The sequence below is a fragment of the Orbicella faveolata genome, unplaced genomic scaffold (assembly GCF_042242905.1).
Source record: "Orbicella faveolata isolate gen_17 unplaced genomic scaffold, um_ofav_v1 contig_46, whole genome shotgun sequence".
Taxonomy (NCBI): Eukaryota; Metazoa; Cnidaria; class Anthozoa; order Scleractinia; family Merulinidae; genus Orbicella; species Orbicella faveolata.
Window position 1 is genome coordinate 29,360,001 of NW_028301576.1, and position 21,420 is coordinate 29,381,420.

The 21,420-nt window shown below is 41.0% G+C and overlaps 3 protein-coding genes, 1 long non-coding RNA gene and 4 pseudogenes across 4 annotated transcripts in view; 4 read left to right on the top strand and 4 right to left on the bottom strand.

Annotated features, from left to right (window-relative positions):
• LOC110068800 (uncharacterized) overlaps positions 1–2,193 on the top strand; it is a 5,415-nt pseudogene extending 3,222 nt beyond the window's left edge.
• The window catches only part of LOC149099532 (uncharacterized), a 31,743-nt gene extending 25,519 nt beyond the window's left edge, over positions 1–6,224 (top strand). Inside the window, exon 2 of the long non-coding RNA XR_016203691.1 lies at positions 3,364–6,224. This is a non-coding gene — a long non-coding RNA (uncharacterized LOC149099532). The remainder of the gene's footprint in view (positions 1–3,363) is intronic.
• A 343-nt stretch (positions 6,225–6,567) lies between these two features.
• Positions 6,568–8,568, top strand: LOC110066667 (uncharacterized). Its single transcript, XM_020773905.2, has one exon. It carries the CDS (start codon positions 6,631–6,633, stop codon positions 7,393–7,395), a length of 765 nt encoding a protein of 254 aa, XP_020629564.2. The 5' UTR covers positions 6,568–6,630; the 3' UTR covers positions 7,396–8,568.
• A 3,132-nt stretch (positions 8,569–11,700) lies between these two features.
• On the bottom strand, positions 11,701–12,929 carry LOC149099535 (uncharacterized). Its single transcript, XM_089277718.1, has one exon. The coding sequence runs from the start codon at positions 12,868–12,870 to the stop codon at positions 12,187–12,189; it is 684 nt and encodes a 227-aa protein (XP_089133844.1). The 5' UTR covers positions 12,871–12,929; the 3' UTR covers positions 11,701–12,186.
• A 486-nt stretch (positions 12,930–13,415) lies between these two features.
• On the bottom strand, positions 13,416–14,711 carry LOC149099536 (uncharacterized). Its single transcript, XM_089276859.1, has one exon. It carries the CDS (start codon positions 14,709–14,711, stop codon positions 13,416–13,418), a length of 1,296 nt encoding a protein of 431 aa, XP_089132985.1.
• Positions 14,712–14,913: 202 nt separating this feature from the next.
• On the bottom strand, positions 14,914–16,456 carry LOC149099537 (uncharacterized; annotated as a pseudogene).
• Positions 16,457–16,483: 27 nt separating this feature from the next.
• Positions 16,484–21,242, top strand: LOC149099538 (uncharacterized; annotated as a pseudogene).
• LOC149099539 (uncharacterized) lies at positions 20,257–21,155 on the bottom strand (annotated as a pseudogene).
• Positions 21,243–21,420: the final 178 nt, after the last annotated feature.

A 21,420-nucleotide genomic window follows, 5' to 3' on the forward strand; every position in this document is an offset into this window, starting at 1 on the left:
GGAAGTTCTTTACTTTGTTAATTGCTCTCTCCACATGGATTCTTAAGCCAGCAATTTGTTGTGTTCGTACATCTTCGGCAGACATTTGAGTGCTTGCCCTGAGGAAAGGTGGAATGTTCAGTTTTACTCCAAGTGGCAAAATGTCTGCAATTTGAAATCCTTTGTCAGCTATAACAGTGTCGCCATTCTCAAATTTCTGTGACAAGAAGCCACTTTGGATAACAATTTCCCGATCTGAGATACTACCAGTGTAAAGCTGGCTAATGAAGGTAATTGCACCACTTGGGGCAATGCCAACTAGTCCTTTGAGTGTTACGTGATTTTTATAGGAGCTGAATAACTCAGAATTGAGCAGCAAACTGCTGGGCATCTCACAGCGCACCTCTGTACAGTCTTTGATGACTCTCGTAGTTGGGAATTTCTCTTTGAAATCAGCTGGCATGGTTGTCTGCACAACCTCCTTTGATGGCCAAATGCATATCTGGCCAAATTTTGAGTACATGCAATTTATCCATGGTACAAAAATTTGGCTCACAGTAGACTGAGCCACACCATAAAGATGAGCCAAATGTTCTTCTGAGAACCCTCTTCTCAGATGACAAAGCACAATGAAAAATTCGTCAAGTGGCTTGTGCTTTTGGCGTTGTCCTTTCTTTGCAGCCTGTATGTTTCCCTCATTGTCAGAGTCTGATTTATAAAAGTCTTCAGGAACATCTGTCACTGCCTGTGAGGCGAATGTTTTCACAATTGTCTCCAGGATTTAGATACTCGAAAATGGCCATGAAAGTTGCATAGCTGGACAGACCACTGTAAAAAGAAACTGTCCGTCGCATCCAATCAGCATGGACAAACAGCATGACTGTTGCTCTTTGGCACACAAAATCCCGGCTGTGGATGCTGGTCACTTAGAAAGCTGCATTTCTCAAAAATTATTTGGCGGTTAGTGCTTGTAATTTAAATGGATCTTCGATGGAATGCCACGAGAAGTGGCAACCTTTCAGTTTATCTGGTGTTTGATTTGGAAGCCACGTGATTCTAATTTCTGGGTGAAAAATCGGCTTGGTGCTGGAGCGGCCAAAAATGAGCTTTCCACCCTTGTCTTCTTCTTATAACATGTAGTAACAGTCAATGCAAAACCCATCAAATCACTCCAATTCGCTATTTTGAGTGGCAGAAATGACAACCCACAACAACTGAGGTAGATTTATGTTTATTTTTGAGCTTTAACGTGGACATTACTCAATATCAGTTACGATAATATATAGATTTAGACCAGCCTAAAAGCGGAGCTCCTCAGTTATTTTTCAAAATGTTGTTACTAATGAAAATAATCCAACATGTATGAGGTAAACTGCGAATGATTTAATAGTTTCAGCCGGAACTAGTATTACATCAGCAGATCGAGGTGTAAGATGGTGTGATTATGAAATATAGAGCCATGATTTCAAGGATTTCTTGGAAGCCACCAAAAATCTTGATCACAGAACAGAACTGTCTTCTGTGCTTTTTGGTGGCATTTCTTGTTCATTCCTACCTTATTCAGAAAGACAAGGCATTGTTATTAATCATTATATTCTTCCTTAGTTAACATGGGGACTCCCACACAAAAGAGGTTTACACATTTCTTTGTTGTGGGGAATGATTGAAATGCAGTGGTTACAATATACTCAGTCCCTGAATCTCTACCAAATGAAATCTCACAAAAGTACCAAAACAGTATACATATGTGAAAAGTTGGAAAGTTTTGTTTTCTAACTTGTCCCCAAAGATACATTTAGCCATCTTCACTATTGTATGAAGTCTCCTCCTGCTGGAAGGGTTTGCAATAAGCAAAATCACCCCCGCATGAATGGTAATTACGATATTTTTTTTTTGCTGATCATGAATACTTGCATAGGCTTCTAATAATAATTTTATTATTCAATTTCAATGTGATTTGTTCTTTTTTCTCGACTGGCATTGTGGACTACAAGAGCTGTTATTGGGTTCCATTAATTAATTTTGCTATGATTAAATTATACCAAGAATTATCAGTAAGCTAAGAGGAAGTTATATTATGTACATGTATTTTGTCTGCACTACACAACCAAATGCACTCCAAGGTTATCAGGCATAGGTACATTTGTCAGAAGAGCCCAGCATATCCAAGATATGTTTTGATTGACACATCAATTAAGATAATTTACAGCAAAATGGCTAAAAAATCCATCAATATCCTACATGCACCAAAGCCAGACATGGGGTTGTAAGGCAATCATTTAAACAACAGATTGAAATAATTTATAAATTAGAGAACACTATTTCTACAACAGAATGGAACAAATTAACCTTATCGGACATTGCGAATGGCAAGGCTGTCTGTAGAATGTCACAAATTTCTCAACTCTTTCTTTCTACAAAAATGCTAATCCTGCAACTTTGCTTAAGACCCAGTTCTCCATTTCGTGTTGGCAAAATATCAATTTATGCCATGTCCAATGCAGATTATCACAAAATTGATTTAAAAGCTCAATAAATATCATTTTAAAGCCAAAAAGCCAATTATTTAAACCATGAGTAAATTATCTCTAAGAAAAACTGATTAATTTAAAAGGCACTTAAAAATAATTAGTTAATATGTGTTTCTTAATAATGTAATGCAGTGTATCTGTCACAATGTTGCAGCTATGATATTACTACAAACAGGATGGGTTGCAGAACTGAACCTCCAAGTCAGTTTATTCAATGAACTTGGTGTAGAATCTATAATCCCATCAAGTTGTCTGTAAATACAGAGAAACCAAACAAAGCATTACAATCATAAGTAATGAATTACTGAACTCTTTTACATGTATGAACAGTGTATGTTTTAGTTAGTTTATTTTAGTTAGTTTATTGTAATCATATAGTAGATTAACTTAGTAATAGTTCTAGTTAGCAATTAATTAAATAATTAATTTTATTGTAAATCTAGGAATTGTAATCTAAACATTTTAATTGTAATTTTAAATTTTTAGCAAAGTTAAATTTAAATACACGACCCCACAAGCTTTTAGCTTTAATTATTATCGTGTTTAAATAAAGGCTATCTATCTATCTATCTATCTATCTATCTATCTATCTATCTATCTATCTATCTATCTATCTATCTATGTTCCATTAATATTGGGGATCTCTCAGAAGCTGCATCCACGATAAATTAATTTGTTCCCAGATGCATTTGTTTATAGAACTTTTCACAAATTAATATCTCTGTCATAACAGTGATGTCTGTGTTCTACAACAATTAGTACACAAGAAAAATACACTCAGTAAGATATTGTTTACAATAAAAATCAATGCCTATAAGCAATCCTAAGGACCTTAAATTTTATATTTCCTCAGAAATATCTCACCAGGACATGGTTGCTTTGAAAATCTTTGATGTTTTAATACAGGCTCCCCATCTGTAAACTGTTCATATATTGACTGACAGGAACAGGCATGTAATTCCTTTCTTTGATATACAGTGTACTTCATTGTTAGTTGTTTACTGAGTGTTAGTAGTGAATCAAATGCTAGGGGTTGGTACTCCAACTTTCACTGTGGCAGGCTCTGCCCTGAAATACAAAGCAAACTTACATAACTGTTATGAACTTCGCCATTTGCTTTCGAGAACAAATGCAATTTGCTTCAAACAAGAAACTGGAACATTGAGGGTTACAACAATGTGCACAGTCCCAATCACAGGGTCATCCAGGCTGTTTGTTTGTACATATAACTGCACAACTGTATATGAGTTCAGCTTCCAGAAGAAAATCAGAGTTTGTCAGGTTAAATACTGATGTTCTTGCCTACTCAATGAATGAATGTGCAGTTCCAGAAGATATTCACACCCAACATCCATTCATGGCCAGTCTTTAGAAATTCCAAATTAAAGTATCAGGAATCAAGAGCTCTAATAGAGAAAAAACCTCCATGTGGGGTATGAATCTTTTCTTGAAGAAAACAATGTCTGAGAAATCATTAATTACAGCATAATGTTTTTTTCAGAGAATTTTGTAATCTACACTGTCTGGCCAGTTCACATATTTGACAAGTTGACACTGGGCGTGTTTTTAAATTTGTGCCCTTCAAGATCACATTACTATGTAGTAGGACTGGTCAACTAAATACAGCATAATTTGGTTAATTAATATACACTGTACATTATTAGGGTGAAATATTGGTGTAGATTGTTGCACATCAACAGATACAGAAACTATTTGCACCTGAATCATAATGAGTGAAAAATCGTGCATGAGACATTTACATGTACATGTAACAGCCCTCCACCTCAGAACCATCACAGATATGATATGATATTTTTAAACTCTCTGAAATTTCAGATTATTCAAGATTAACATATGCACATACATCATCTGGGGCAACCCTAAAACACTGAATTTGGAAACCGAAATCCGGAATCCAGAATCTGGAATCCGGAATCCGGAACCAAAAACCAGAATCTGGAATCCAGATATTATGAATGATGATAGAAATAATTCAGTTCGGCAATGTCTAATAAATAAATATGAGCAAAAATTATTTTGTTATTTATTTTCTTGGCTTTACTTCAGCCACAGACTGTAATTGCTAAAAAACTATTGACTAGTTCTGAACAACCCTTAGCTATATATCTGGCCCAGTTGTTCAAAAGCTGCATAAAGCTATCCATTGGGTACATCACTGTTCAGTCAGGGTTACTGATTTTTTGGGTGGATAGAGTTACTAATAGCCTGCGAGCAGGCTCTAGTATCTGTCTCTAGTGTCTGAGTAGGCTAAATAGGTGTCTAGTGTTTTTCTGCATTGGCATGTCACCAAGAGCCTTCATACGGCTTTGCCACTCACGCCCCCAGCCCAAACACGAGAGCCTGCTCATAGGCTAAATCTTTTGTTCAAGCTGGCCCTAGTGAGAGCCCGCCTCTTGTCTAGATCAAATTGCTCTGAGAAGACTGGTGAGTAGCACATTAACAACAAGCTATTATAGGTTATTGCAGTGAGTTTCTGGCAGTCTTTTAGCATCTTTTAACAACATGTGGTCTGATCTGTTAGCAAGTGAGAAGCAGACGGAAGTAAGTGTGCAACATTTCTACAAATTGTTTTAATATGATGGCCGCCAAGAATATGAAAGGCTGATTTGTCACAGTGTGTGGAAATTGTGTTAATCTGGAATTGGTCTCGTATCAGTTGGAAAAAATCAAATTTCATATTTAGACCAGATGGGTTAGCCTTTGGACTTCGAAAGTGGGGGGCGTGACCGTCAATGTACAGGGGGCTGCTACTGATGGATATCCTGTTCTCTATGACATTTTCTATTTTGTTCAGTATCTACTAGACATAAAGGATAAATTTATACTCCTGGTAAATTGAAGATCACTTATTAAACAAAATGGCAATTACCAGCAAGCTTATTTTAGACACTCTTGAGGTGCTTGGAATAAAATTAAGACGCACTTTACTGAGATTCTCATAATCATAGCCTTCACTAAAAATAACAGTTGCATGATTTCAACAGACAGAGAATTTTTGTTTCAAAAAAGGTTAAGTTTGAGGTCCTTTTTACTTGGCAGCTTACTTTTTACAGTCGAAAAGCTAAGCAAAACAATTTTCGTGTATTTGAAGAACTTATTTTCTTTGATTTGCGGATTCCGGTTTCCGGTTTCTGGATTCCGGTGTTTGGTTCCAGATTCCGGATTCCAGTTTCTGGGTTTTAGGGTTGCCCCATCTTTAACAGTGTTTGCTTCACATTCAGTTTACACATGGCTGTTATCCAGCATAGGCAGACATAAGTTTTCCTTCAAAAATATATTGCAACAACTATTGCATCTTTCATTACCTATAGATTGTTTTCACTCACGTGACCATAAACTTAGCAACCGTCGTCACGCCGCCATATTGGTGGATAAACAAACCGAGTCACGTTTCACTGTGAAGATGGTTTTTTGCGTGATAGTTGGTTGTGGAAGCCAAAGCGCTCGAGATAAACATCTTCATTTCGCTTGAGTTCCATCAGTAGTCACAAACCAAGGAGAAGAAGCGGAAAAATTGTAATTTAAACGGCGATTGCGTTAGATTTCTGCAATAAGTCGGGTTGATTTGACTGAAAACATTCTTGCGAATGATTGTGTATGCAGCCGACATTTCGTCTCAGGAAGAGCAGCGAAAAGTTGGGACAAATACAATGTTGACTGGCTGCCGACTTTAAACTTGGGCCATAAAAAGAACGTGAAGAAACGAAATATGGAACAAGTTTCACAAAGAGGACAGAGAGCTAATGATAAAGAAAAGAAATGAAAGGAGTATGAAGAGAGGGAACGCAAGCTTGCAGAGGAAATCGCAGCAAAGAAGCTTCAATTAAATGAAGCAGGTGAACAGGTATCAGATATTTCCTTTGCCGAAGAACTTCCAAAGTATGTTGATTCTAGTACACAAACAGAGGAGTTTGACAATTTAGTAGCTGCTGTGCCACCACAGCGACCATTTTGTGAGAAAGAATTTCGCAATGATGACAAGAGGGTAAAGTTTTATACCGGATTACCTTCGCTTGACACGTTAAAAGTTATTTTTCTTTGCATTGTTCCCTTTGTTACTCGTAAGCCCCAACATTTGACTCCCTTTCAAGAATTTGTAATGATTTTGATGAAGCTAAGACTTAATATGCCTTTGGAAGATCTCTCCTACCGATGTAATGTGTCGGTTTCTACTGTGTCAAGAACATTTCAGGCGTGGATGATTGTGATGGATGTAAGGCTGAAGCCCTTTATTAAGTGGCCAGAACATGAAGAACTCTGGCGTACCATGCCTCAATGTTTTCAATACTCATTTGGCAAAAAGACTAAGGTAATTATCGATTGCTTTGAAGTGTTTATCGACCGACCGTCGAACCTACTGGCACAAGCAAAGACCTTCTCAAACTACAAGCACCACAACACTGTGAAGGTCTTGATAGGTATTACTCCACAGGCAACTATTTCATTTATCTCAAAAGCCTGGGGAGGGAGAACTTCCGATAAGTTCTTAATAGACAATTGTGGCATACTAGACAAGCTACTACCTGGTGACCTTGTTCTGGCAGATCGGGGGTTTACCATACAAGAATCCCTTATGTTTAAGCAGGCTCAGTTGGCAATTCCTGCCTTCACATGTGGTAAAGACCAACTAGACCCAGTGGATATCGAGGCAACCAGGGGCATCGCTAATGTGTGTATCCATGTGGAGTGGGTCATTGGTCTCCTTCAACGGAAGTATACCATTTTAAGTGGAACCCTTCCAATTGATTTTCTGATGTGCGACCCTAATGGATCACAAGAAGAATCAACTCCTATGATTGACCGAATAATAAGTGTATGCTCTGCTTTGGTAAACCTTTGCCCTGGAATTGTTCCATTTGACTGAAGTAATCAAACCAGGGCTTTGTTATTTCATCATCGTAGTTCCTTATAGACCTAGTAGGGCATGAAGTCACGCTTTGTTATTGTTATTGTTGAACTTTCCCACAAAAAAATGATATCTTCACAGGTGAAGATAATATGTTATCCTGACCACTGTTGCTATAGCCTGCGAATGCAGACATGTTTCCGGTTGTCTGCGAAACGCCAACCGGAAATACGCCTGTGTTCGCAGGCTACTGTTCCTATGGTAGGTAACTAATTGCACCTTCAAGTTGACAGCCAAATTAATTTATAATTTGTTATTTCATTGGTGTTTATATAATAAATAGAATATTACCTGGCCACTTTGAAATACGAAATTTCTTATTTCGTGTTGAAAACTATTTCACTCGCTCGCTGCACTCATGAAATATTATTCAATACTCAAAGAGAAATTTTGTATCTCCGGGTGACCATGTAATATCCTCTATTAATGTAATGAATGAAATGTGAAAGTCAAGCCAATATATATAAATATATATACTAAAGATCATCTAAACCTGTGACAGCTTATCCTAAGATTCTGTTCAGTGTACACTGAGTTGTTATGTTAAGTTAGATAGTTGGAAAAAGCTGCATTGCACGGGCTTTCAAACAATACAGCAAGTGAGGGCACATCATTGGTATATGAAAACGTACTTGAGATGGGTTTAGCCCATACACAAGACATGTGGCAAATGCTATTGCAAATAACCCACAGTCACTCAAATTAAGTTGCTGCTGAACAGGCAGCTGGTTGATTCCCTTGTACCTGGGACCAAGTAAGTTTTCAACTAAGCCAATAATTTCTTGGGATAGCACAGCGCTTGATAGACTGTCCATAAGGTTAACATAGCCTGGGGCACAGTTGATTGAACTCACACACACCCAATGATTGTTATTGACATGAAGCAGCTGTACAAAGTCAGAAGATACAATGTCAAATTGCCCAACAGGACCAAGCGTGGGTCTCTGAAATCCCTTGATGTTCTTGTTGACATTTGCTAAAAGAATTTGAGCCTCGTGTATGATAACACAATCAAGCCATCCTGTGGGTGAAATTATGCTGAACTCATTCTCTCCAAGGCTCATCAAAGATTTGTATTTCTCAGTCCTTGTGTGCAAAGTTTGAATAAATGTCACATCATTATCAACATCATCTTTTTGAGGGCGGGTCACTTTCCCTTTTTTGCGACAAGATGGACAAGTCCATGTAGTTTGGCTATTATTAGCCATCTTGTAATTTAGGCATTTAAGATGGAAAAACCTGCCATTCTCACATGATTCACTGTGGCATTGTAGCAGTTTTTCTGGTTCATTGGGTTTTGATTTACACATGCAGATGAAATCAAAGCTCATTGCTGGGTTAGGGGCACTGGGACCCTTTTTTTTCTTTGGTTCTTCACTTTTGGCTTTTCTTGATTTCTTGAACTCTGTTAAGTTTCTGCAATGGGGGCAATACCATGTTTTTGGAATGCTTTCAATCTTGAGATGTGATAAATGAAAAGAAACAATGGGACATTTAGGATTACAACAAAGAACACTTTGCTCATCAGTTTTCTTTCTGCAATAGCAAATGCTGCCTGTTTCTGGCTGTTTGTCACTTTGGACATGGGCATGAATTGCTTCCTGGAGTACCATTTACCAAGCACTTCAGGCAGAATACAAGTTCTCCAAAATTTGGTGAGCTTGGGCACAACAGAATTCCAGTGTTTTGTGTCAGGTGCAATTTGCTGGTTAATTAGAAGTATTACACATCACTGCTACACATTTCAACCTTCCAATGAATATTTTTGGCTTACTTTTGCTATGAAATCAGGCATGGAAATTTCCCCATGAGTTAACTTTGTGTTGTATAGATAATACTGCAAACAATAGGGTGAAGTTGAGTTTTCTTTCAAAATATAGTTCTGCAATTTTTTTTTACTTTTCTACCAAACATTATTTCAATCTGCGAGAAGTTTAGAGAGGTGGCATTTTCAACGTTGAACCACTTGATGACTTCCCAGAAAAAATGTTAACTTCCAAGAGCAGTTTTGAAGAGTGTGGATTATTGAATCGTTCATTTTGCAATATCTACATAGAATATTGTTTTCTTTTCCATAAAAAATAGCTCTTTTTTGGCAACTATTATTCTATGCAAAAGTTTGAAAAGAATGAAGCTATTTACAATCAGGTGGAAGAACAGAGTCTTCCACCATCTCATGCATTTATGCAACACATTGTTGGTAGCCAAAATTTGGTCTGATCTATCAACAGCATTCATATACTTATTATAAGTGGCAATGACTTTGGGCTGCTGAATAACTTTGGTACTCCACACACCAGCTGTCTTCGTTTTTTGTTTTACCTGAATGGAATCATTTGCATTTTCAATAGTACTCAACATTGATACCACCTTGTTGTCTAACCATTGTAACGCTGATACGGGTGGGTCCCTCTCCCAGCACATACTTCCCCTTTCCACATTTGCCGCCTTGGACCATTGGCTTCTGTTCTTCATATTAGCTGGGAATCCCCTACTGTTCTCCCTGGTGGTACCCTGTAGTAGGGACACCCTGTTGAAAAAGATACTTCACAAGTACAGTTAAGGTATAGAGGTAATCAATGTACAAGTGGTATCTCCAATTGAAAAAATTTTTGCATTAGTTGAACAACAACATCATAACCAAGCCCATGTACACTAACATCCCTCCGTGCTACTTTCCCTATGTACACACTGAAATCAATGGTATACCCATTGGAGCTATCCACTAAAACCCACAGTTTGATTCCCCATTTTGTGGGTTTATCCTTTGGTCTGGTCTGTTCTCTCACAGTGATCAATATTCAAGTAAAAACTGCACTGAGATAGAAGCCCAGATAGCTACAAATCATTACTGAAAGATCAGGCTAAAACATATACATGCAATGCAATTTATGTGGAAAATTAAAAAGGGAAAAAATAATCTTACCTTCCTTTGCTTGTCATCTCTGGTGTCCGAGTCTTCCACGTGCTTTCATGATGGAAAGGCTAATCCATGGAGCCCTTGTTGGCTGCCATGCCACTTGCCATTCCTTACCTCTTCCTCCTCAAGGGATAAGATGCTCCAGTTATACAGTAAAATGCCAGGAACAGAAAGGGAATTGAAGCTTTTGTACGGTTCAAGAAAATGGAGAGAGTTTGTAAATGAAGAACAAGACAATATATTAGATGCTGCATTTTATTCTGATATTTGTGCATCTGTATTGGCTGAGCTGTTTAATTGACACTGCACTTGAAACACTTAACCAATATGTAAGTGATATTGTAACCTTATGTTGCTTTCCAATGGCTTTATGTAAATCCCTAACTTGTTAATATTGGACCGGGTATATTAATTAAACTTAGGGGTTGACCCCCGACCATCAACAGCTGCCGCCTCCTCCCCTCATTCCTTGCTGTACTTCGCACAGTTGCTTGGCCGCGTTGCGGTGACTACTCATAACCTAATCCCCAGTCATAATAATGATTATTGATAGTTAATCCTGCATCTCTGTAATTGTAGAGCATGCTTCTGGCTTTAGGATAGCCGTCATAAATCCCTACACTACCTACAGTCATTGGGTTACGGAAATAAAAAGGCAAAAACTTGTCACGTTGTGGCAAAGTCCCTTGACTTGTCATTAAAAATGGAACGTGTGACGCAAAGTTGTCTACATTTAAACCCGGAGTTCCTTGAAAGTGTTTGAATGAAAACGACTTCAGAAAATAGCTAGGCCAAAACTTTACAGTTATCCAGTCTAACGTAGTAATTCTGCCAAAGAAAGGATGAAACTTGATGTAAAAATTCTCTGCATTTCTGATACTCTGATATCCCATAGGAACAGTCAAACTTGAAGGCCTTCCACCACGTGCATAATCTACCTCTACTGTAAATCGCCTAATATATTGGCAAAATGGGTTAAACTCATCACAAATAGATAAGCTTGGGAACTGGTGCCTTAAAGGTTAGCGAGGTGCCAAAGCCATAAGCTGCTAAGAGGTATCCATGGCAACCCTGGAAAGCAGGAACCACCCAGTAAACGTCCACTAACTGGCACTGTCACACTGAAAGAAATTCAGTGGAATCTACTTACCTGGAGAATACTTACCCTGACCAAGAACAAAACGGGAGGGAGGAGAGGGTGCAAGAATCCGCAATGATTCGTGAGCAAAGCAGTGCAACTGATCCGCAACAATCAGCAGAATACACTACAACAATATTATGCAATGAACCATAAACCCCTGCAAAACCCCTGAAGGCCACCCCACAGGTCACGTACTCCCAAACGCAGAAACTGCTGGCTGCATAAGCTCATATTTAACTTGCCTAAATGATATTAGCTGGATGGGCACGCTAGCTGGCTGCATTAGCTCAAGTTTAACCTTGCCTAAATGATATTTAGCCGCATTTAAACTCATCACAAATAGATGAGCTTGGGAACTGGTGCCTTAAAGGTTAGCGGGGTGCCAAAGCCATAAGCTGCTAGGAGGTATCCATGGCAACCCTGGAAAGCAGGAACCACCCAGATGAAACCCTTCTCCTGGTGCTTGGAGAAAGGAGGACCCGGGGACAGGGTGACATGGTACCTCCGATCCCCCCAAACCTACCCCCAAGCACCAATCAGCTGGTATAAAGGGCAAATGCAAAATAAACACATACCTAGGAAGCTAGCCACAGTGGACTGCAAGTCCAAAAGAAAGACCCAGGAACATCATGCTACAGCAACCAGAGATAAGCTCCAAAAGGCGTTCCAGGTAGCGCAAATGCTTTCCTCAAGCCAATTTTTTAGAGAGGGCAGCTAAGGCATCTGACGGGGTCCTAATGTAGAGCTGATAGGCATTGCTTGACCAGCAGCCCATGGACTGAATCAAATGATCCGGTACTCCATTGTGAGCAGCGACAGTAGCAGCCTCTATACGAAAGCTATGGCTCGAGAAGTTACTAGGAATCCTGGCGGAGACCATGATCTGCCGAAGCCAATCCGTCAACACAGAACGTGAGAGGGGCTGACCACTCTGGAACAAAAACAGGGGGCTTGGAGCATCACCCCTGAGCGCAAGGTAAGTCAGAAGAGCATGCACTGCACACAATGGATGCCTACCAACGCCGATGTGAATGAGACAGCCCTTCCGAAATGGATCAGTCTTGGAACCTTTAATCTTAATGCGCATGCATGATGGGGCCGAAGGTGAATCCACCGCAACATCCTGAACACCCAAGTGCAGAGATGAAGAGAAGCTAGACAGGTCGGGAACAGTGAACTCGGAAGCGTGTAGGAAGCCAAAATATCCCAATGAACAAGCTGCCCAGAACATGCAATGGTCCAGGAGGCAAAGGTCCAGGGACCACCAAATAACCAACATCAGGTCATCAGTAATGGGAAGTCGCGAAGAGGAAGGAGAACCTTGACAGCGCTTGATTCCACGTACAACCCGTTGAAGACGAAGGCAATTCATAAGTGGGTCGGGGAACCCTTGTTCAATATGAAGGGTCCATTCGTCTGCTGGGCATGGGGACCCTGAAGGATGTAACTCTCCAAGCTGATGGCAAAAGGAAATGAACTTCGCTTGTGCTGAAGCATATGAACGGCGTGTCGAGGGGGCGAGACCTTGAGACAGAAAGGAAAAGCACTGTTGCTCTAGGGCAGAGAAGTCAAGTCCGCCAGAAGCTCCAGCGGGATCCAAGTAGGGTGAAGCTGTGCATCCGGGACCAACTGCCTGAAGTCCTGCCAACAAAAGCGAGACAAAGCATCAGCTATCTGATTGTTAACCCCAGGTACATGTTGGGCAGAAAAGGAAAAACTATGATGAGCGGCTGCAAGAAGCAGGCTGCACAGTAATCGCATCAAACAAGGTACTTTAGAAGTCCTGGAATTCAAAACATGGACGACAGCATTGTTGTCTGAACGGAAAAGGACGTGCTTCTTGCACCACATGTGTCCCCAAACATGAGCAGCGATGACAACTGGAAAGAGCTCCTTATAAGCGATGGACTGCTGTTGTTAAGAAGGAGCCCAGGAACCAGCAAACCAAGGGCCCTTGAGGTATGCTCCATAACCAATTGATCCAGCTGCATCAGAAGCCACCTCGACGTCTGCCTCTGGCAATAAACCTGGGAACAGCCAAAAGCTAACACCGTGCCAATCCAACAAGAATTGGTGCCACCACAGGAGGTCCAAGTGAAATTCCCTGTTAAGGCAAACTGGGTGATCCCTTTTGCGAAAGCAGCATAACAGGTCGATCATGTGACGTAAGAAAGTTCTCCCAGGCCAGACCACTTTCACCACATGATGCAGATGGCCAATGAGAGATTCTAACTCCTGCCTATTGCACCATTTTCGAGAAAGCCAAGAAGTAATGAGATCTCGCAAAGCGGACAATTTCTCAGCGGGGAGACGAGCGATTTGATTAACAGAATCCAGCTCAATACCTAGGACCACGAGCACAGTTGAAGGGCCCACACACTTGCCGGGGTGAAGTGGCAAGCCCAAACGTCTGCATACTGACACTGCAATACTCAAGTTGTGCACACACTGAGATGACTCAGGAGGGCCAGCAGTGATGAAGTTGTCGAGGTAGTGCAGCAGGTCTGGAATCTGGTAAGAATGCACGAGGATCCACTCAACCATGTCTGCTATCGCATTGAAGATGAAAGGAGCTGATTGAAGGCCAAAGGGGAGAGCCAGATCCACATAGTACTGATTACGCCACTTCATCCCCAGCAAATAACGGTCAGATGGATGAACAGGAACATTGCGGTAAGCAGCCTCGACATCGAACTTAGCCATGAGGGCCCCCTTTCCCAGTCGAGACACTAGGCGAATAATTTGATCCACAGTTATGTAGTGGAGGGTAAACTCATCTGGGTTGATCCCATTAGTGACACTAGCCCCCCCTGGGGAAGACAAGTCCACAATGAGGTGCCACTTTCCTGGTTGGCCCTTCTTTGGAATAACACCAAAGCTACTGACTTGGAGGTTGGGGAAGGGGGGGAAATCGAACGGGCCAGCCACCCTTCCCAACGACACCTCATTGGCTAAATAGTCGTCAATGACAGACTGATGCTGGTGCGCAGATGGTTTGTTTTTCTTAGCCGCCTTAAGCTTTTGGGCCGGGCAGAAGCCCAATTTGAACCCATGACGGATTCCATCCAATACAAAATGAACCTGCTGTTGATGGGGATGGAGCCGCAACTCCCAGGCAAACTGCTCCGCCTGCAGAGGAGTGACTGCTGAAACTGGGGGGAGAGGAACTAGGGAAGGAACACAAATAGAACAGGAGTCAATAACTGGCCTCATAATATCTAACCCCAACCCAAACCCCTTAATTGATGCACATCCTAGTAAATAACAGATGCCACGAAAATAAAACTGAAGCGACTAGATTTAATTCAAGCACAAAAGGTCAAAAAAATACAAGTGGTAAATATGCCCTCCTAAAACAAAAGAACAACAACAGTGTGGTGGGAAATAACAAACGTAACGTGGCAAACGACAAACAACAATCTGATAGTGTCTATTCGCACCTAAACCTGCAGCTAGAAGTCCTCCACCCTAACAACAAAGTCAAAACAGTATGGGAGGGCCTAATGACAAGTATTAAAGTCTACTACTTCAATCGCTTAGCGTCTGGACTTGCTGCTTGAGCGAGAAGGAGAAGAGTCAGCTTGCCGTTTGGGAGAAGCTCGGGACTGGCTTGGTGGCTCGCCAGGGCAAGCTCCAACGCAGTGCGGACCAAAGCAGGTAGAGCATTTGTGTGCAAAACGGCATGATGAAGAAGGAGCAACACAACGGCCTTGGTTCCACGATTTGCAAATAATGTGGGAAGACGCAGCTCCATGTGGCCCCGTGGATTCATCTGACAATTCACGGCCAGGACAGACAGGCCCCAGCCGCGTGGAAATTAAACAACTGGACATTTATGGCCGACCAGTCCGTCAAGTTCATTGTGGCAGCGTGTTTGCGGAAGGCCCGATCATACGCCAACCAAACCTGACCGGCGAACTGGCAATAAGTGTGGAGAATCAAAAGCTGGTATTGCAGCAAATCCCTCCACCGCTGAGGGAAGTACTGAGAAAGCCTCCAGCCAACTCGATATATCCGCAATGTGCCGTTTAGGTTTTTTGTGTCGAAGTTAGCACCAACCGACTGTCGAGCAGCAACTGAGGCTTGGACTCAGTTGAGACTATGTTGACCGAAAGCAGCTCGTTCAGCTCTACAAACTTCCCAGCCACAATCTGGCTTACGAGCTTCGCTGGAATGGGCGAAAACCCAGGGCCAACCACGAAAGCCTGATGCAGTATAGGCGACTGGGCCGGCGAAGAAACACCGCCGAGAGCGAGCGACGCGGTCCCAATAGCGGAATTGGACGAAGAAGTTGCGAGTGCGGGTATTGGCGAGGCAAACGTAGAAACAAATGAAGGCACAGCAAAATTGGGCCTACCTTGCACCGTAGCACTCGCAGCAACCACTCAAACTGGCGGAAAGCCAACGCCAGAGGCTGCCAGGGCTGAGACTTGAGCATCTAGCTGGCCAGAAGATAGAGACGATGGAGGAATGCCCCCAGGCATGGCCGCCTCCGGCACACTCGTGGATGAAGAAACTGGAGGTGTCAATGGCAGATTTGAAGCTTGCTCGGCCGCGAGGGCTTGCTTGATTGCATTGACAACCGATGCCAAGAAAGCAGGAGAAGGCTGATCAGCAGGCTGAGCTTGAGACGTCGAAGGAATGACCGGTGTCTGTGAAGTTGATTGAGGGAGATTTGCATCATTGGAACGTGGTCGAGTCGTCTCAGCAACAGAAACAATGGCATCGAAGGCCGCCGCTTGACTGTTACAGGTTGACCTGGCTGTCATTATCGTATAAACAAGGATAAACAACAGCTCTTGAAAGAGAACAAAGGCAATGAAGAGGCAAGAATCCGCAACGATTCGCGAGCAAAGCAGTGCAACTGATCCGCAACAATCAGCAGAATACACTACAACAATATTATGCAATGAACCATAAACCCCTGCAAAACCCCTGAAGGCCGCCCCACAGGTCATGTACTCCCAAATGCGGAAACCGCTGGCTGCATAAGCTCATATTTAACTTGCTTAAATGATGTTAGCTGGATGGGCACGCTAGCTGGCTGCATTAGCTCGAGTTTAACCTTGCCTAAATGATATTTAGCCACATTTGGGGTAAGCCTTTCTACTGGATGAGGATGAGGTTCTATGTCATAACATCTGCCTTCTTGGGATATTATAATTTACATTCTGAAATGGTATAAAATTTTATCAATTTGTCAGGAAATTGTAGACTATGACAAGATCATGATAGTGACAAAAAAAAGGAACAGAGAGAGGCAATGGGGGAGATATAGGGAAATAGAGAATACCCACACACCTCAATGTTTTCTTTTGCGGATGTATTCCCTGCCAAACGTTCTTGACATTGTGTGTTTGCAAGATCAGTCTGAGCATGAAAACAAAAATACCTGAGCTTAAATACAGTTATTTACTGAGAAAAAAAGTTCTGAGTAATGAAATTCATGGATTGAAGAATAGCAAAAGAAACAAATAGAAAAAACATATCAACAAATGCACAGATAAATCAAGAAAAAAAATTCAGTGAGTAAATAATAACTGCAAACCTTTGCCTGAAGCCATTTCAGCTTTCTGAAACTAAAATATGGATGGGGAAAAGTAAAATAAACAAATAAATAGAAAACAACTTGACAAATAAACAGATAAATCAAGATATAAAATAAAAATCAGTGAGTAAGTAACTATTGGAAACCTTTGCCTGTAGCCTTCTCAGCTTTTTGGAACTAATATACATGTACATGTATGGATGGGGAAAAGTAAAATAAACAAATAAATAGAAAATAAATTGACAAATAAACAAATAAATCAATATATAAAATGAAAATCAGTGACTTTATAATTATTTGAAACCTCTGCCTGAAGCCTTTTCAACTTCATTTGGATAGACTTTAGTTTCCTGGTTTCCTCAGCAACACAGTTCATAACTTTTGTGTTCTCCCTCAGTGCTGCATCTCTTTCCTGTTTTTTGATTTTATTGTAAAGCCCAACGTTAAATCGCTTTAGCTTTGGTGGCATATCCAATCATTTGTGGAAGTGTAATGGCCCTTTACAATAACTTGGGATGACTTTTCTTACATTCCACTATGACTTTTCATGGCATATTCACCTGTAAAGTAAATGTGAGAGAAATGTCTTGGCAAATATTTTTCTCTGTTAGTGTGTAGTAAATATCCTACATCGGTCGATGTAAAATGCAGACTGCAGGCTGCAGACAACAGGTAAAATGTAGACTGGGGTGAAATGCAGACCACGGGAATGGTATCATTTTCCCATTACCATTATTGAGAACTAACCATGAACAGGTTAACCTGAGCTTTATTCAGGCTAACTGACCTTAGAGATATTTGGGCTAACTGGGTCACAACTAAGGCTAAGTAGCACTCCAGTTAACCTAAATATCACTCAAAATATCTTATTTATGGTTAGCTCTCAAATAATAATAATAATAATAATAACAATAATAATGTGTCAAGATTGTTTCGCCGAGGGATAACCCTCAACTTATAGAGGACACCTACCCAAAAATAAATTATAAAATGTGGGAGCATGATATTAAAAGTCTGCGGTGTGCATGTTACCCCTAGTCTGTACTATTTACACTCAGTCTGTATTTTAAGCGTACCTCTGGTAAGCAGTCTGTGTTTTACACTAGCTGTATCCCATATATACGTCATCACAACAAAACTTCGCAACTGCATAAGTTGCTTACCTAACTGTGAGCACCCTTTCTTTAATGCGATATAACTGAATTCACCGTCAAGAAAACAGAAAACAAAAAACATACAATTGCAGAAGGTAAAATAAACTATCGATCTAGGTTAGTTTCCACTTCGTCTCTTAACACTTAAAAAATCCTATACAAGCTGAAATTTCTCTAATTTCATCACCATACAGTATTCTTGAAATAGCGCGAAACCACAGGGGTCAATTGAAGTAAAATTAATGAAATACCGGTTGAATTTGATATCAAAATAGAGAAGAAACTCGCCTCTCCTCAAAATTTGCCACCAGCTTTCCCATCATGGTATCCCTAGAACACTAGGGAGTGTTTTTTATGCTGTTTAATTTCGTCACCAGTCTTCAAACGCCCCTGATTCGAGAGAGCTGCCATTTTTGGTCACGGACTTTGTCCCAGCTTTTGTGCCAAATGGCCCAGCGTGTTTACGGATATTCCCAGTATTAGGATGGAAATCTAGTGACTGAAGCATAATAGGTGGGTTCATACTAGCTTAGTAAGTAGACCTTAAGTACACAAAGACCTCGAGTATACTTGTGATCACATATGTTCACTTACCTTGATAAACGTTCATATTTAAAATTCTAAGTATACTTCAAGTGACAGCCGTCAATCAAATTACGTGCCAAGTATATTAAGCATATGCATGAGTGCGGCAAAGATTTAAACATCTATTTTACATCATGCGACCTCAAAAGCTCAAAATAGCTTTTATTATTTGGCTTTTATTTCTCTTGCTGCAACGACAGCGGGCTATGCTGCTTCACCAAGCTTATCACTTTCTCATTGTTGAGGAAGAATTTAGAATGTGACGAAGAAACCAACGCCGGATTATGTTGATGCTTTTCTGCCAAATGAGTCAAAATGCGCCACGAAGAAGAAGAGCTTGGGCTTGGCCACGTCCACAAAACTGGTTCCGTAGTTTGTTGGCAAATCCAGTGCTAAATTTTCTTTGGAAAGAACATTTTAGAGTGACATGCGAAACCTTCGATTACTTATGTGACCTTGTGAGGGTGAACTTACAAAAGCAACACACAAGGTTCCGAGATCCGGTCAGCGTGGAGGAAAGAGTTGGTCTTTTCACTCTGGTGACTGGCAACAGGCAACAGCTACAGAAGTTGTGGTTTACAATTTGGCCTTGGAAAGTCAACGGCGAAAATTATTTGTAGCGAGTTCGAACAAGCCATTTTTAATTTGAAAAACCGCTTTATAAAATTTCCTTTGACAACTCAGGAAAATGGACGAGTTTGAGGAATCTTATGGAATATCCCAAATAATGGGAGCAATCGACGGGTGTCATATAGAAATAAATGCGCCACCAGACAATCACGAAGATTATTTTAATCGCAAGCAACACTACAGTGTGAATCTGCAAGGCATAGTCGATGCAAATTTAAAATTTATCCATGCTACAGTAGGGTATCCTGGCAGTATACATGATGCGCGGGTTCTAAGGCTAAGCGGTCTTTATGATCTAGCACAAAATGAGCAGATTCTTAGTGGTCCAACATGCAATATAAATGGAATAGAAACCAGGCTGCTTCTAGCTGGCGATAGTGCCTATCCACTCACAAGCTGGCTAGTGAAGCCGTACCTGGACAGAGGACGTCTCACTCCTGAGAAGAGAAAGTTTAACTTAAAGTTAAGCGCATTGCGCTGTGTTGTAGAACGAGCATTTGGTATGTTAAAAGGCCATTGGAGAATTGCATTGAAAAAGGTTGAACAAAAACAAGCACTTTGAAAAAAACCGTGATTGCAGCGTGCGTTTTGCACAACATTTGTATTGAAAGGGGTGACCTATATGACACCGACAACAGCGATTCAGATGATAGTTCTGACAACGACAACGATGGAAGAATTGGTATTGAAACTGGCAACGACATTCGAGAAGCGCTAAAAGACTATGTACGCGATAATTTGTAAATAAACTTGTCAGATCAAAGCATTAAAAATTGCTATTGTATTTAGTCTTAGCATATTCCTTGGCAACAACAGAACAATAAAAATTAGATAATTAAAACTACTTCGATGCTAAATCCTTAAATATGTCTTTAAAGCCAGCAAGTATTGCGTTTGTTTGCTCCATTTGCTTGTTTTGGGATTCTCAGAACATTTCTGTGGAACGTTCAAATCGGGCATTGTCCTGTTCCATACTACGCTCCCACATCTCTACAAAGGTAGTCTGCCAATCGGTTGTCTTATTTTCTGCGGGGACATCTCGCCGCCTTCGTTTTCCCTTACGCCCAGACTTTTCCTGCATTTCTGCCTTTCTTTTCTCACTGCTCCTTTGAACACTAATTTCTTCAGAAGTTTCCTCAGCATCTCAAATGAAAGGTTTTTGTTCTCAACTACTGATGCGTCGTCATCATCCTCTGCACTGAAGGTAGAGCTGCCCTCGATTGCCATTTTCGAAGGATCGATGCTGTCGCGATGTCCCATCACTTCTTCAAAAATGTCAAAATACGGGACGCCGTCTTTGATTTTCTTAATTCCAGCTTCTCCAGTTGAACGAGATCGCTGTTTTAGTGGCTTATATTTGTACTCTAAATTTTGTTGGCGCTTCTTGACCTACTGAAGGGTTCTTTTGCTTTCTGGATGAATTTCTTTGTATGAAGAATAGATCTCGTTCCAGATTTTGATTTGCTCTCGTTGAGAAGCTCCTCGCAGCTTACTATATCTCGATCCCCAAGCTGCTAAAAGATCTTTGGTTTCTCCTTCGGTCCAGTCAGTGGACTTAACATGAGCTTTTTTCCCTTTTTTATTTCCCACAGCCAGCACATCGGAATCACTCACGGCTGGAATCGGTGATTGCATGCACTGTGGTACTGTGTTAGCAAACTGATTTGTATTGAGTACAGGCTGTGAACCTCCTGGTTGGCTCAATTGCAGTTCAGATGGACGATAAAACAAGGCACTCATTGGAGGAAATGGTCAATATTCACCGCCATTCACATGCTGCCCTGGATTTGCTACTCTCGCAAACCGTCTATTCAAGTTATCGCTAAAGGAAGAAAATTACCATTGTGAGCATGTGAATTTTCGATATGATCGAACTGGGGTGCAAATAACTTACATGACTCCGTGGTCTAAGTAGTCATCATCGCGGTCCAATGCACGAAAGTTGGGTCGAAAGTGACTGAAGCTGGAGTTGTCCATTTCCTTTGTTTTTTTGTGTCCTTGAAAG

Bases quoted from the DNA above. Each gene is read 5' to 3' on its own strand.
- LOC110066667 (XM_020773905.2), top strand. From the start codon at position 6,631: ATGATTTTGATGAAGCTAAGACTTAATATGCCTTTGGAAGATCTCTCC.
- LOC149099535 (XM_089277718.1), bottom strand. From the start codon at position 12,870: ATGAATTGCCTTCGTCTTCAACGGGTTGTACGTGGAATCAAGCGCTGT.
- LOC149099536 (XM_089276859.1), bottom strand. From the start codon at position 14,711: ATGAGGCCAGTTATTGACTCCTGTTCTATTTGTGTTCCTTCCCTAGTT.